The 17,326-nt window shown below is 48.3% G+C and overlaps 1 protein-coding gene across 1 annotated transcript; it reads left to right on the forward strand.

Annotated features, from left to right (window-relative positions):
• Positions 1-413: 413 nt before the first annotated feature.
• On the forward strand, positions 414-2,834 carry LOC123157593 (putative receptor protein kinase ZmPK1). The gene has a single exon (XM_044575863.1). It carries the CDS (start codon positions 414-416, stop codon positions 2,832-2,834), a length of 2,421 nt encoding a protein of 806 aa, XP_044431798.1.
• The last annotated feature ends 14,492 nt before the right edge of the window (positions 2,835-17,326 follow it).

Raw genomic sequence — 17,326 nt, forward strand, 5'->3', positions numbered from 1 at the left:
GGGAGCGGAGAAGGAGCGGTTGGCTCCCGCGCGATGAGGAGGAGTGCGACGAGGAGGAGTGCGGGTTGGGAGGAGATTTTCCCCTCAACCCCTACTTCTACAGATTGCAAAGTCGTTTGAGGGTTGGACCTCTAAATTTTTTTACGGGTTTGAGGGTTTAGAGGTTCTAGTCTACGGCGTTTTTTCGACGAAAACTGTAAAAAAACAATTATTTTCAGGGGTTTGAGGGTTTGAGGGCTCTACTAGTAATGCTCTAAAAGGACTTGCCGTCCAGGTCCATGCTACTTACTACAGTAACTTGGCAACTTGACACGTGAACACACTCTTTTTTTCGACACTCTTGTGTGTGATATATACTCCTACATGGCTGTACGACTGGATGCATCAGTAGGAAGAACCAGAGGACGACTGCCATGGCGGCCACGAGAGGAGGTGCCTACACCTTCGCAACCTCCATCTCACTCCTCCTGCTCATCCCCGTTGCTCTCGCAAAGGATCACACCCATGTCACCAGCACCAGCTACCTCGTCAGAGGTTCCTCGGTGTCCATCCAGGACGGCACCAGGGCCACCACCATGACCATCCTGGCGTCGCCCAATGGCGTCTTCGCCTGCGGCTTCTACAGGGTGGCCACCAACGCCTACACCTTCTCCATCTGGTTCCGCGGCTCGGCGGCGCCCAAGACCGTCTCGTCGACGGCCAACCGCGACGCGCCGGTGAACGGCAGGGGGTCCAGGCTCGCCTTCCGGAAAGACGGAGCACTGGCCCTGCTCGACTACAATGGCGCGGCCGTATGGAGCACCAACACGACCGCGACCCGTGCCAGCCGTGCCGAGCTCCTCGACAGCGGCGACCTCGTCGTCGTGGACGCGGACGGCCGGCGCCTCTGGGGGAGCTTCGACTCGCCCACCGACACGCTTCTGCCGTCGCAGCCGATGACTCGGCACACAAAACTGGTGTCTGCATCTGCCAGGGGTTTGCTCTACTCAGGGTTGTATGCATTCTACTTTGACAATGACAACCAGCTCAAGCTCATCTACAACGGCCCTGAGGTCAGTAGCGTATATTGGCCTGACCCTTTCACCACCCCGCTTGTGAATCACAGGACTACTTACAACAGTAGCCAGTATGGGGTTCTTGAGCAGAGAGGCCGGTTTGCCGCGAGCGACAACTTCAAGTTTGAAGCTTCTGATCTCGGTGATAATGTCATGAGGAGGTTGACTCTGGATTACGATGGCAACCTTAGGCTCTACAGCCTGAACGCGACAACCGGCAGCTGGTCAGTCTCTTGGATGGTATTCCGCGGAGTCTGCAATATTCATGGACTCTGCGGCAAAAACAGCCTCTGCAAGTACATACCCAAGCTCCAGTGCTCTTGCCTCAGAGGCTTTGAGGTGGTCGATGCAAGCGACTGGAGCAAAGGGTGCAGGCGCAAGGCAAACCTCAGGGCCACCCAGGATTTCTCATTCAGAAAGGTCGCGGGAGCAGATTTCAGTGGGTATGACTTGCTCTACTGGGAGCGGGTGACAATTCGGAACTGCAAAGATTTGTGCCTGGACAATGCTAATTGCCAAGCCTTTGGTTACCGGCAGGGAGAAGGAAAATGTTTCACAAAGGTCTATCTTTTTAACGGCAAGAACTTTCCAAACCCTCACACTGACATTTATCTCAAAGTTCCCAGGGGAGTGTTGTCTTCATCAGAATTGGCTTCTACGGTAACCCATGAATGCAAAGTTCATCAAAAGGAGGCCAACACTTCATCGCTAATGTTCCAGGATGGCTCTTCTAACTTCAAGTTTGGCTACTTCCTTTCTTCTGCATTGACACTGCTTTTCATTGAAGTTATATTAATCATCGCCGGCTGTTGGGTTGTTCACAAATGGGAGGGAAGACCAGAGATTGTAGATGAAGGTTACACGATAATTTCCAGCCAGTTCCGAATATTTAGCTACAGGGAGTTACAGAAGGCAACCAATTGCTTCCAAGAAGAGCTAGGAAGCGGTGGATCAGGAGCAGTTTACAAGGGAGTCCTCGATGATGAAAGGAAGGTCACAGTGAAGAAGCTAAACGATGTGATCCAAGGAGAGCAGGAGTTCAGGTCTGAGCTAAGTGTCATAGGCAGAATCTATCATATGAATCTCGTCAGAATTTGGGGGTTTTGTGTCGAGAAGACACACAAGCTCTTGGTTTCAGAGTTCATTGAGAATGGTTCTTTGGCCGCGGTTCTTTTTGATCACCAGAGTGATTCTCCTGTGCTCCAATGGGGCCAAAGGTACAATATTGCACTTGGGGTGGCAAAAGGATTGGCCTATCTCCATCATGAGTGTCTTGAATGGATTGTGCACTGCGATGTCAAGCCAGAGAACATATTGTTAGATAGAGAGTTTCAGCCCAAGATTGCAGATTTTGGACTGATGAAGCTACAACAGCGAGGATCAGGCGCACATATGTTGTCAAAAGTGCATGGGACTAGAGGCTACATTGCACCAGAATGGGCTCTAAATCTTCCAATCAATGGGAAGGCCGATGTTTACAGCTACGGCGTAGTGCTTCTTGAGTTAGTGAAGGGGGTTCGTCTTTCCAGATGGGTGGCTGAGGGCGAGGAGGAGGTTGAAATGGCTGGTATATGCTCTATTGAAATCCTTAAAGAAAAACTAGCAGGCGAAGACCAGTCATGGCTTCTGGAGTTTGTTGACCACAGATTGGATGGAGAATTCAACCAGTCAGAAGCTACAGTAATGCTTAAGATAGCAATATCATGTGTGCAACAGGACAGGAGCAGAAGACCAAGCATGAGCCACGTGGTCGAAACTTTGCTTTCACTTGTGGAGTAATGTTCAGTATTGTATTACTATTGTTACATCTAGCTGATATAAGAATAACATTATGCGGTGTCGCAGCCTTATCCCTGCCATATGTAGCGGCTCTCCAGATTTGTGTCAATACCTAGTTTCTTAAGAGGGAGTACTGACTACTCCCTCTGTTCCTCAATATTCTGTGATGTTGCAGAAAAATTGCTGCAAGCCTTTCCCTGCCATATCTAGAGACTCTCCGGATTTGTACCAATAACTAGTTTCTTAAGATGGAGTACTATCCAGTAACTAGGAGTACTATGTATTTCATTCTGTCTTTCTGTTTGGATGCTTAGGTTGATATAACAAAACACATCTACTTTCAGTTATTTGAAGAAATATGCAATCCTAGTGATCTAGATTGATAGCAAACAGAAATGTATCAAATCTAGATGGAGTACCTGATTTATCATGCAGCTGACAGATTAAAGAACAGAATTTAATGGATTACTCAGTACTCACAGCTATAGAACTTATATGATTCAACGGAATCAACAATGACAGGAAGTGTGAAAACAATCACCAGTTCAACCATTCAGAAGCTACAGTAATGCTTAAGATAGCAATATCATGTGTGCAAGAGGACAGGAGCAGAAGACCGACCATGAGCCATGTGGTCGAAACTCTGCTTTCACTTGTGGAATAATATTCGGTATTGTTCTACCTCTGTAACTTTTTATAAGACGTTTTTAGAGTCTATGACAATGTCAACAACGTCTTATATTAAGTTACAGAGGGAGTATTTACTATTGTTACATCTAGCTGAAGTAAGAGTAATATTATGTGATGTTGCAGAAAAGTTGCTGCAAGCCTTATCCCTACCATATGTAGCGGCTCTCCGGATTTGTCAGTACCTAGTTTCTTAAGATGGAGCACTAACTGGAAAGTAGTATTTCATTTTGTCTTTCTGTTTGGATGCTTAATTCCATATAACAAAACACATCTACTCTCAGCTATTAGAAGAAATCTTTGATCCTAGTGAGCTAGATTGATAGCAAACAGAATTGTATCGAATCTAACATGAACAGTAGTAGGCTGTATAAATTTATAGTCAGTTTTATTAGCTGATTTATCATGCAGCCAACAGATTAAAGAACAAAATTATTAGATTACCCACAGCTATAGAAGTTATATGATTCGAAGGAATCAACAATGACAGGAAGTGTCAAAACAATCACTAGTTCACTCATTGTTGCTGCCAGTGGACTCCGCATAGGCATAGCCACCGAGCAGCGCATTGCCTTGTGTGCGGCGTCGAACGGAGCCTCCATCCCCAACCAAGTACTGCACGGGGTCAAGCACATTCCCTTGCTCCAGCTCATGTACAGAGACAGCAGCCTGAGCACATCGAGGTCCGCTCGTTCGACGCAGAAGCCAGCCGGGAGGGAGAGGATGCGGGAGGAGGCGCCGGTCGGCCGTCGAAGCGCGCCGCCGCATGAGGGAGAGGGGAGGAGGAGGTGCTGGTCGGGTCGGAGTCTCGGAGAGGAAGGCGGGCGAGGGCGAAGAGGGTCGGGGACGGGAGGAAGTAGAAGGCCAGCGGGTAGTGGTCGGGCACGGGCAGCGAGATGGAGGGAGGGACAGGGGAGGAGGGGCGACGCGCACCAACTCGATAGGGTCCCTAGAACTGCAGAAATACTCTATTTTCTTTCGGTTTCTATAATTGATACTAGTACTTTCTTATTTATGAGATGAGAAGTCTATAATGATCTTATAGTACATCGTAAATAATCTCGCACTGATTGTAATGATCTCCCAAATAATTGACATATGTATGGTCATAATGAAGGTAACATAGGTAGTAACATACATGCCATATAAGCAAAGAAGGTGATGTGTCAGGCAATTAATGAAGAGAGAGGCAAATAGAGTAACATAATATGTTACCATCACATAGCGCTTCCCAATGCAAAATGAGTCTACAAAGCAATAAATAAAGATTTATATGTTATCACACTTATGTTACTCTCCACTATAAAGGTAGTAACATAGAATAGTAACATGTGCATGTTACTAGTCTAAGTTACTCCCCACTATGACCAGCCTAAGTCTAACATATGAATGTGTGTCTATTAAAAGATCTATCTACAGCTCATCTAGATGATGTCACATCTAAGGCTGACCATAGTGGGGGTAACATAAAGTGGTATCATGCACTTCAGACTCACAAACATGATTATGTGGCAAATAATTAAAGAAGAGAGAGTAGTAATATAGGTAGATAATCCCTCCGTTTTTATTTAGTCCGCATATTAGTTTTGGTCAAAGTCAAGCTTTATAAACTTTGACAAAGTTTATAGACAAAAATATTAACATGCACAAGAACATATCAGTACCATTAGATTCATTATTGAACGTACTTTCGCATCATATAGATATGTTATCGTAAATATTTATATTTTTTCCTATAAACTTGGTCAAACTTTATGAAGTTTGACTTCAGTCAACTCTAATATGCAGAGTAAATAAAAATGGAGAGAGTACCATATCATAATAAATATTATGCTACTATGTGTCATGCATGACAATAAATGAGACGACTCATGATACTAATCTATGATACTATGCACTATGAATGTAGTATCATACACTAGTATCATATGCACTATACTAGTATATGATACTCCCCACTATGACCAGTCTAAGTGATGTCATAGGCAAATTGATTGTTTTTCTTGTTTTTTAGAAACTTGTGTTGTGTTTTATTTTGTCCACTTGTTTTGACTGTGTGTTTTCTTCAACGGACAACCAAACCGTAGTTCAAAAAGAAAAAAGAAATCAGGACTCAGGTGGTTATGTAAGCACTAAAGAGCGGTGTAAAACGAACAAACCAGGCGATTTTCTGGAAAACGAACTAGGAATTTCAATGAGAAGCACAAGTGGGCACGCGCTCATGACGATGGAGGTAGGCGATATGGCGACATGACGAGCAACCTGGTTGAATGTTTCAACAATGTGCTCAAGAGTGCTCATTGCCTGTGTTTGCAACTAGGAAAAAAAGGAGTTGGACCCCCTAGTTGTGTGTCGAGGGTGGACCTCCCACTTGGACAAAAAAATCAAGCTCAGTTGCGTGTCGAGGGTGGACTTCCCACATGGACAGAAAAAATCAAGCCTAGTTGCGAGTTGAGGATGGACTTGCAACTAAGGATAAAAAGGTCAAGGCCTAGTTTCATGCCGCGGTATTGCAACTTGGGCAAAAATAGGTTTTCGTCGGTGGCATGTCGAGGAAGGACTTGCAACTGGGACGAAGAAATGTCATCCTAGTTGCAAGTCAAGCGTGGGTTTGAAACAGGAAAAAAAGGTCAAGGCCATTTGCATGTCGAATGTGGACTTGCAACTGGGGTGAACAAATGTCGTTCTAGTTGCAAGTCAAGCGTGGGTTTGAAACAGGAAAAAAAGGCCAAGGCCATTTTGCATGTCGAATGTGGACTTGCAACTACAACAGATAAGAAATGTCGGGCCCAGTTGTCGGTTCAGGGTGAACTTGAAACTGGAAAAAAGGGTCTGGGGCCAGCTGCAAGTTAAGGGTGGGCTTGCAATTGGGACAAAATATGGTCTAGCCCAGTTGCGAGTCAAGGATGAGCTTTCAACTGGGGCAAAAAAAGTCAGCGGGAATAAGAAAATGATAGTACCATATATGAGCCAAGGGTGGACTAGTAACTGGGACAAAGAAAAAAAACTCGGGCCTAGTTGCGCATAGAGTGTGGATTTGCAACTATGGAAAAAATATTGGCGGGATCTCAAGTGCGAGTTGACAGTGAACTTGTAACTTAGAACAAAAAATAGGTCGAGAAGCAGATGTCAAAAAAAGTCAGGCCCAATTGGGCTTGCAAGTGAAAAAATAAGTCAGACCCAGTTGAGGGAGTCCTGGATTAGGGGGTATCCGGACAACCGAACTATATACTTTGGCCGGATTGTTGGACTATGAAGATACAAGATTGAAGACTTCGTCTCGTGTCCGGATGGTACTCTCCTTTGCGTGGAAGGCAAGATTGGCGATTTGGATGTTAGATCTCCTTCTCTGTAACCGAGTCTGTGTAACCCTAGCCCCCTCCGGTGTCTATATAAACCGGAGGGTTTAGTCCGTAGGACAAGAACAATCAGAATCATAGGCTAGCTTCTAGGGGTTAGCCTCTACGATCTCGTGGTAGATCAACTCTTGTAATACTCATATCATCAAGATCAATCAAGCAGGAAGTAGGGTATTACCTCCATCGAGAGGGCCCAAACCTGGGTAAACATCGTGTCCCCAGCCTCCTGTTACCATTAGCCTTAGACGCACAGTTCGGGACCCCCTACCCGAGATCCGCCGGTTTTGACACCGACATTGGTGCTTTCATTGAGAGTTCCTCTGTGTCGTCGCTGTAAAGGCTCGATGGCTCCTTCAATCATCAACAACAACACGGTCCAGGGTGAGACTTTTCTCCCCGGACAGATCTTCGTGTTCGGCGGCTTCGCACTGTGGGCCAATTCGCTTGGCCATCTGGAGCAGATCGACAACTATGCCCCTGGCCATCAGGTCAGATTCGGAAACTTGAATTACACGACAGACATCCACGGAAACATGATCTTCGACGGATCCGGGCCTACGCTGGGAGCGCCGAACGGTCACGACGAGCACGACTAAGATTTGCTGTCGGACAGTATTCGGGATACCACACCTACAGCAGCTCCGGACCTAAATCCGGAGCAGATCACGTCGTCCGAGGATGGGTGGATGGACCCCACCATGGAGGCCGCATACTCATCGGCGTTGGAGCCGAACATAGACTCCACCTCTAAGGAAATCTGTGTCGTCGGACCCCTGGACTTGTTTCCGGCCGCAAGTCCCGGACCGCGCGCATCCGTGCCCATCGAAGCTGATTGGGCACCATTCATGGAGTTCACCGCCGCGGATATCTTTCAGCACTCGCCCTTTGGTGACATGCTAAACTCTTGAAGGTCTCTCTCTTTGTCAGAATACTCTTGGCCGAACTATGTTCGGCTCGAGTGGGATACGGACGACGAAGAAAATCGTGGCCCACCCACCACCCACTTCATAGCCACTGTCGATGACCTAACATACATGCTTGACTTCGACTCCGATGACATCGACGGTATGGACGTCGATGCAGGGGATGATCTGGAACCACCGCCCACGGGGCGCTGGACTGCCACCTCATCATATGACATATACATGGTAGACACGCCTAAGGAGGACAACGGCGACAAAAAGGACACAACAGAGGATAAACCCCCCCCGGACAAAAGCCAAAACAACGGCGCAGGCGCCGCTCTAAGTCCAGTCACAGTAAAAATAGCAACAACAGCGCAAGAAAAATTGACACCCCGGTCGACTCCAAAGGCAACAATGACCATAGGGACCCAGTGATGGAGCAGGATGAGCCAGGTCACGCCCAACACAGCCCGGAGCAGATGCCCGATCACAGCGATCTCGAGGGCCGAACTCATCAACCTGCCTCCGGAGACGAGGACAGTCCGGTCGACGATGCATTCATCGTCCCATAAAAACGTTTGGAACAAGATAAACCTCCACAGAAGGCTTATGGCCACTGCGAGGAGCCTAAAGAAGCAGAAGCAAAGGCTTAAGGCCGCGCAGGATATGCTCAACCGTAGATGGAATAAAGTGCTAGAAACTGAAGAAAAATATGGCGACAATCGCCATATAAAGAGCTACCCAAAGGCCAAGTTGCTGCCCGAATTCGACGATGAGGCCACAGACCCCATTCCGCCGAAGAAAAATACGGCCAATCGGCTGGACCAACCACCTCATGGCCGTGATAGAGCAGCCACTGACGCTGCACACAAGCCAGCACACAATTTACATGAGCTCTTGGACAAAAAGGCCGGCGCGACCAGGTCCATCTATAGATCTAGAGGACACGCTCCGGCGCGGGATTATGGTCACCAAAAGGATCACACTGATCGAATACCAGTTCGGAATCAACACCGTACACAACAACAGTCGACAACATGCCACGACATGTCCAGATACAGAGGGGCCGTGCACCCTCTGTGTTTCACCGACGAGGTGCTGGATCACGAATTTCCACAGGGATTCAAACCCATGAACATAGAGGCATATGACGGAACGACGGACCCTGGGGTCTGTATTGAGGATTTTATCCTTCACATCCACATGGCTCATGGGGATGACCTCCATGCCATCAAATACCTTCCCCTCAAGTTGAAAGGACCATCTCGGCATTGGTTGAAAAGCCTCCCCGAAAATTCAATCGGAAGTTGGGAGGAACTTGAGGACGCTTTCAGGGCCAATTTTCAATGGACCTATGTCCGACCTCTGGACACAGACGATTTAAGTCACATAATACAATAGCCCGGAGAGCCAGCCCGTAAGCTTTGGAACAGATTTCTCACTAAGAAGAATCAAATTGTTGACTGTCAGGATGCCGAAGCCCTAGCGGCCTTCAAGCACAGTATCCGGGACGAGTGGCTTGCCAGACACCTCGGCCAAGAAAAGCCGAGGACAATGGCGGCCTTAACAAGCCTTATGACCCGCTTTTGCATGGGTGAGGACAGCTGGTTGGCCCGTAGAGGCACCAGTGACCCAGGCACATCCGAAATTAGGGATGGCAACAGGAAACCACGGCACAATAAGAACAAGCGTCGAAACAATGAAGAAAGTCTGGACAACACGGTGGTCAACACCGGATTTAGGGGCTCTCGACTCGGTCAAAGAAAGAAGCCATTTAAAGGCAGCAAAGAGGGACCGTCCGGCCTGCACAAAGTCTTGGACAGATTGTGCCAAATTCATGGCACCCCCGAAAAACCTGTGAATCACACTCACAGAGAATGCTGGGTCTTCAAGCAGGCCGACAAGTTAAATGCCGAACACAAGGGAAGGGAAACACCCAGTGAAGACGAGGATGAGCCTCGCCAGCTGAACACTGGGGGACAGAAAAAATTCCCACCAGAAGTCAAAACAGTAAACATGATCTATGTGACTCACATACCAAAGAGAAAGCGCCAACGCGCGCTCAGAGACGTATACGCAGTAGAGCCCATTGCCCCCAAATTCAACCCCTCGCTGGCCTGCCCGATCACTTTTGATCACAGGGACCACCCGACTAGTATCCGGCACGGAGGATCTGCTGCCTTGGTGCTCGACCCAATAATCAATGGATTCCATCTCACTCGAGTCCTCATGGACGGCAGCAGTAGTCTTAATCTGATATATCAGGACACCGTCCGCAAGATGGGGATAGACCTATCCAGAATCAACCAAAGTAACACCACCTTTAAAGGAGTGATACCAGGCTTGAGGCCCGCTGCAAGGGCTCCCTCGTATTAGAGGTGACATTCGCTCCCTTCCGCAACGGTTATCAAGCATTACTTGGAAGAACGACATTCGCTTGCTTCAACGCAGTACCAAACTACGCCTACCTTAAACTCAAGATGCCCGGTCCATGTGGTGTCATCACTATTAGCGGAAACACAGAGTGTTCCTTACGTGCGGAAGAGTATGTGGCAACTCTAGCAGCCGGACACAAAGCGCCCTCTCCTATCAGAATGCATGATCGGTCGTTAAGACCACGGACACGGTTAGACGAGTCCGGTGCACCACCGTCGGTAACATCCCAGATAAACCTGAGCTGGGTGCTATACATATACCCCCATAGATGGTACCAGGGGCGGCAAACATATAACAAGGCCTACAATTCGGCTTGGCCTTATTAATATGCCAATATCTCACATTTCTAATATCCATTGAGAATAGCCAACTTTTCGCACGCTTACGCCATACTCTTTTACATGAGTTTTTCTTTTTACCGACACAATTCATGCGACACCCTTCCAGGATACGGCACAACAGAGACAAAGGCGCAGACATGCAGCAGGGCCCCGCTCAAAGGTTTCTCTTTAGATTAAGCCCCTGTGTAAACCTTCTTTACTGTCTCTTGTTGCTTAACATCCCACGAGTATTCAATACACCCACATGGGATACTGGCGTTATAGGCATTTCGCCATGACAGATTAATGCACGTACCTGGAAATACAGGGTTCATAATCGAGGGCATTACTCAGCCCAGTATATGTTATAAAGTACGTTCGGGAGTGTTCGGCGTCGCGAGTTTGGCCTTATATGCATCAGCTCTGAATCATGTCTTTGGTCAAATGTTGGGTTTGCCCGGCTCCTGGGTTTGCTACCTTACATTCCGTTCTATTGGCTAAGGCGTCCAAAGGAGAACTACTGCGATTGTGCCCTGGTTATTCCGGATGAGCACCTCAGTAGAGAAAGCCAAAAACTGACTGTCATGATACAGCGAGAGACTGGTCAACCACTTGAGGACTCATCGGAATCTTTGGGATTCCTCCGCATTAATGAAGGACTGTTTCCCGGTCATGTACATACGTGCCCCTATCCGGATGCACGCGGAGGTACTAGGGGCTACATAGTAGCCCCACCGTCAAACTCCTATGGCTAAGTGAAAGTGTTAAAGCTATATAGTCCGGTTGCCTAGTTCGACGTGCGATCACCTCCTTAATGGACCAAGACATTGGATCAAGTGTGATCATGCACATTTTCACGAACACCCCCAAATTATGTGCGTGGGGGCTGAAGCCAATGACTGCTAACTTTTAGGTTATATATATACATAAACGGCCGCACAGGAGGCACTATAATACTTTTGGGCGAAAGTATAAACATAGCCTTTATAATTAAAATAGAATTGTTTTTACAATTGAACGACTTGTCACTCGAACATGACACTCTTCGAGCACTGAGCCTCTATTAAACGTGCACCTCCTATGACCTGCTCAAAATAGTGATCGGCTGGGTCCTGGCTTCCTGCCGGAGTCTGGGTTGCAATGCTGGTAGCCTCCATATCTGCCCAGTATGTTTTAACACGGGCAAGAGCCGTCCGCGCACCCTCTATGCATGCTGACCTCTTCATGGCATCGATTCACGATACGGCGCCAAGGAATTGTTGCACTAAACCAAAATAACTGCCCGGCCTTGGTCCCTTCGGCCATAGATGGTCTATTACAGACCTCATTGCAAGACCGGACAACCTATGGAGCTCGACCATAGCGGCCATCCTCTCACTCAATGGCAGCGGGCGCATTGGAGCACTGAATTGCGACCAGAACAACCTTTCTAGTTCATTATCTTTTTGATCCTTGAAGAACTTGGTCGCATCAGCCGTACTTTTTGCCAGATCCGCATACACGTCTGCAGCGCTCCAAGACTGATCCAGAGGAGCATACCTTGGATCTCCGAACTTCATCCGCAACAAATAGGGGCTTCCAGCCGTGATGTCTCCGGCCCTTCGAAGCTCTTCCCGCGCAACTCTAATTTTAGAGCACATCTCCTTGGCCGCATCCAGGGCCTTCTTCAGGTCAGCCGACTTCGCCTGACTCTCCTTTTCAAGGAGCTCATAACGGCCGGCGGCGTCTCTCAGCTCTACAGCCATTTCGGCTATTTTATCTTTGCTTTGGCGACGAGCAGCCTATTCGACTCTTAAATCTTCGGCCGCCTTTAGGGCGGCTGCATTGCTTACCCTGGCTTGTTCCTTGGCTAGGGCAAGTTCCGCCCTTAGGGCCTCCATGGCAGCAGCTCCACCTGCAGCCATAGCATATCATATTAGCATTATGCTCCTCTTAATATTTGCTAACAAATGAGAAAAGGAGCACATACTCTGTGACTCGCCAAGTCGCTTGTTCATAGGCATGATGTCAGCATCCACAACATCAATATGTCGCCTTAGTTCGGCGAATTCAGCAGTCCGGTCTACCGCCGGACCCATAGCCATCTGCGCATAAATACAGCACAATTACTACTTGGGAGTGTGATCCTCCGTTTGCCGCCTAGGGCTGGCAACTAGAGTCTTAGGAGCCACTATCTATACGGAGCACACCTAGCATGTGCGGTACAACCAAAAGAGTACATATTTCATTGCATACCTCAAAGCCTCTGAGTAGGCTCGTAAAAGCTTCATTCAACCCGCTTTTGGCGGATGAAATCTTCTCAAACACCGTACCCATTAACATACGTTGATCCTCTGAAGAGCAGCTTGCTCCAGAAGGCCCGTCAGTGTGTCCGGCGGAGTGCCGGACTGTCCCGAACCTTTCCCATTGCCTTCTATGGGAGTCGAACACTCTGGGCTTCGGGTGGCCGAAGTATTAGCTTCCGGCCTTGACGGATCTAGAATCCTCTGTGACGACACCTCGGGGTCGCGCGCCCCATGGGGCGGAGAGGTAGGTGAGGTTTCACTCTCCATCATCTCTGGAAGAAGATCCCCCAAAGATGAACTCTGTTGAGAAGAGCTACTAGCCGGACTGCAAAAGACAGATCCTGGTTAATGTTCTCGGAGGAAAAAGCAGTACATATTTACCACAATTAACTCACAGCTCGGTGGAGGGCTGGCTCGTTTGCGGGCATTGTGCGGTGAGGACGCCCTCTGGGGCGGGGCTCCCTGGTGATGGCTTCTTCCCTAGCTTGGACGCCTTCGCTTCCATATCTTCGGAGGCAACCCTTTTCTTCCCGTGGGACGAGGGAACTTGAGACTCACCTCCCCGATCGTCCCCCTCCATGGAGATATTAATTCCCCCAGTTTGGATGTACAATGTATGAAGCCCGCTTTCAGCTTCTTTGCTCCTCCCTTCATCTTTTCCCGATGGCACTTGATTGGGTGCGTGTTTCAGCGTCCGGGTTAGTACTTGGTTCGGCAAGCCTTCGGGAAGAGGGGCCGGACACCTGATCCTCTGCGCCTTCTCTAGCCAATCCTGGCCGTGGATAGTTTTTAGAATAAAGTTATGATAATCATGAATAGAGTGTTCGGTGGCAAAAATACTTACTTGGGTTTCTGGACGATTGCAGTTCAAACCCACATCCTCGGTGGTGTCCGGACACTTCATGCGTGGTCTGAAGAATAACTTATACATCCCTTCAAGCGTCATGCCTAAGAAGTGCTGAATAGTCCATGGTCCTTCTGGGTTGAACTCCCACATCCGGAGAGGTCGACGTTTGCACGGCAGGACCCGACGGACTAGCATTACCTGAATTACTTTGATGAGGCTGATATCGCCCTCAAGAAGTTCCCGAATGCAGCTCTACAGTGTTGTTATGTCACTAGCGGGTCCCCAGGCCAGTCCCTCGTTGACCCATGACACCATTTGAGGTGGAGGGCCCGAGCGGAAGGCAGGGGCGGCCGCCCACCTTGTGCCTCGAGGAGCTGTGATATAGAACCACCTCTGTTGCCATAAATCAGACACCTCCGGGAAAGAACCTTCTGGCCATGGGGCATCGGTGCTTTTGCTTATTACAGCGCCTCCACACTCCGTGTGTCGCCCATCTATCACCTTCGGCTTTACATTGAAGGTCTTGAGCCATAAGCCGAAGTGTGGGGTGATGTGGAGGAAGGCTTCGCACACGACGATAAATGACGAGATGTGAAGGATGGAATCCGAAGCTAGATCATGAAAATCTAGTCCGTAATAGAACATGAGCCCTCTCACGAAGGGATCAAGACTAAAGCCTAAGCCTCGGAGTAAGTGGGAAACAAACACAATGCTCTCGTTAGGTTCGGGAGAAGGGATGACCTGCCCTGGAGCAGGGAGCCTGTGCTTGATGTCGGCGGTCAGATATCTAGCCTCCCTGAGCTTCGCAATGTCCTCCTCTGTGACAGAGGAGGCCATCCACCGGCCTCAAAGGTTGGATCCGGACATGATTTAAAATCCAAAGTACCTAAGCTTGAGCTTCGGGTGTTGGAACTCGAGGTGCAGAAAGGCACAAGTGTGGTAAGAAAGGGATAGGCCTCGAGCCCTCTATAAAGGGGGTGAATATCAAGCGTCCTCAGCATAACCGTTTGGGACTTGCTTAAAAACACGGAGTCATGCCAACAGGCGTAGTTGGGTTACCCGCACCCGTATTGATGAGAATCCCGCGATAAGGGGGACACGATCTCTTCTTTGACAAGGCGTGCCAATAAAATCGCCTTGTAGCGTGTGTCGTGGCAGGCTGAGAAAAACGGTTTGTCTTAAACCAGGCCACGGCGTGAGGACACACTGTGAAAAATTGTCAGCAGATTAGATTTGTAAAGTATTGTGCTCTCTACGGTGTTGCGTGGAAATTATTTTGCAGAGCCGATCAGGATCCTTGTGTTCAAAATCTTCTACGGAGTATTCGGAGATGGAACCCTCCTTGCAATGCCGAAGACAATCTGCGTGCCGGACTCATCGTCATTGAAGCCTGGTTCAGGGGCTACTGAGGGAGTCCTAGATTAGGGGGTATCCGTACAGCCGGACTATATACTTTGGCCGTACTGTTGGACTATGAAGATACAAGATTGAAGACTTCGTCCCGTGTCCGGATGGGACTCTCCTTTGCATGGAAGGCAAGCTTGGTGATTCAGATGTTAGATCTCCTTCTCTGTAACCGACTCTGTGTAACCCTAGCCCCCTCCAGTGTCTATATAAACCAAAGGGTTTAGTCCGTAGGACAAGAACAATCATAATCATAGGCTAGCTTCTAGTGCTTAGCCTCTACGATCTCGTGGTAGATCAACTCTTGTAATACTCATATCATCAAGATCAATCAAGCAGGAAGTAGGGTATTACCTCCATCGAGAGGGCCCGAACCTGGGTAAACATCGTGTCCCCAGCCTCCTGTTACCATTAGCCTTAGACGCACAGTTCGGGACCCCCTACCCGAGATCCGCCGGTTTTGACACCGACACCAGTTGTGAGTCAAGGACGGGCTTGGTGAAGGAAATATGCCCTAGAGGCAATAATAAAGTTATTATTTATTTCCTTATTTCATGATAAATGTTTATTATTCATGCTAGAATTGTATTAACCGGAAACATAATACATGTGTGAATATATAGACAAACATAGTGTCACTAGTATGCCTCTACTTGACTAGCTCGTTAATCAAAGATGGTTGAGTTTCCTAGCCATAGACATGAGTTGTCATTTTATTAATGGGATCACATCATTAGGAGAATGATGTGATTGACTTGACCCATTCTGTTAGCTTAGCACTTGATCGTTTAGTATGTTGCTATTGCTTTCTTCATGGCTTATACATGTTCCTATGACTATGAGATTATGCAACTCCCGTTTACCAGAGGAGCACTGTGTGTACTATCAAACATCACAACATAACTGGGTGATTATAAAGGTGCTCTATAGGTGTCTTCGAAGGTACTTGTTGAGTTGGCGTATTTTGAGATTAGGATTTGTCACTCCGATTATCGGAGAGGTATCTCTGGGCCCTCTCGGTAATGCACATCACTATAAGCCTTGCAAGCAATGTAACTAATGAGTTAGTTGCGGGATGATGCATTACGGAACAAGTAAAGAGACTTGCCGGTAACGAGATTGAGCTAGGTATTGAGATGCCGCCGATCGAATCTCGGGCAAGTAACATACCGATGGCAAAGGGAACAACATATGTTGTTATGCGGTTTGACCGATAAAGATCTTCGTAGAATATGTAGGAGCCAATATGAGCATCCAGGTTCCGCTATTGGTTATTGACCGGAGATGTGTCTCGGTCATTGAGGGAGTCCTGGATTAGGGGGTATCCAGACGGCCGGACTATATACTTTGGCCGGACTATTGGATTATGAAGATACAAGATTGAAGACTTCGTCCCGTGTCCGGATGGACTCTCCTTTGCGTGGAAGGCAAGCTTGGCAATTCGGATGTTAGATCTCCTTCTCTGTAACCGACTCTGTGTAACCCTAGCCCCCTCCCATGTCTATATAAACCGGAGGGTTTAGTCCATAGGACAGGATAACAATCATAATCATAGGCTAGCTTCTAGGGTTTAGCCTCTACAATCTCGTGGTAGATCAACTCTTGTAATACTCATATCATCAAGATCAATCATGCAGGAAGTAAAGTATTACCTCCATCGAGAGGGCCTGAACTTGGGTAAACATCGTGTCCCCAGCCTCCTATTATCATTAGCCTTAGACGCACAGTTCGGGACCCCCTACCCGAGATCCGCCGGTTTTAACACCGACATCGGTGCTTTCATTGAGAGTTCCTCTATGTCGTCGCGACAAGGCTTGATGGCTCCTTCAATCATCAACAACGATACAGTCCAGGGTGAGACTTTTCTCCCCAAACAGATCTTCGTATTCGGTGGCTTCACACTGCGGGCCAACTCGCTTGGCCATCTGGAGCAGATCGACAGCTACGCCCCTGGCCATTAGGTTAGGTTCAGAAACTTGAACTACACAGCCGACATCCACGGATACTTGATCTTCAACGGGTTCGGGCCCGCGCCAGGAGCACCGAACAATCACGACGAGCACGACTTAGATCCGCCGTCGAACAGTATTCGAAGTATCGCACCTGTAGCAGCTCTGGACTTCAATCTGGAGCAGATCGTGCCATCCGAGAACGGGAGGATGGACCCCGCCACGGAGGCCGCACACTCATCGGCGTTGGAGCTGAACATAGACTCCACCTCTAAGGAAATCCGTGTCACCAGACCCCCG

Source organism: Triticum aestivum, chromosome 7B, assembly GCF_018294505.1.
Source record: "Triticum aestivum cultivar Chinese Spring chromosome 7B, IWGSC CS RefSeq v2.1, whole genome shotgun sequence".
NCBI classification, from domain to species: Eukaryota; Viridiplantae; Streptophyta; class Magnoliopsida; order Poales; family Poaceae; genus Triticum; species Triticum aestivum.

Bases quoted from the DNA above. Each gene is read 5' to 3' on its own strand.
- LOC123157593 (XM_044575863.1), top strand. From the start codon at position 414: ATGGCGGCCACGAGAGGAGGTGCCTACACCTTCGCAACCTCCATCTCA.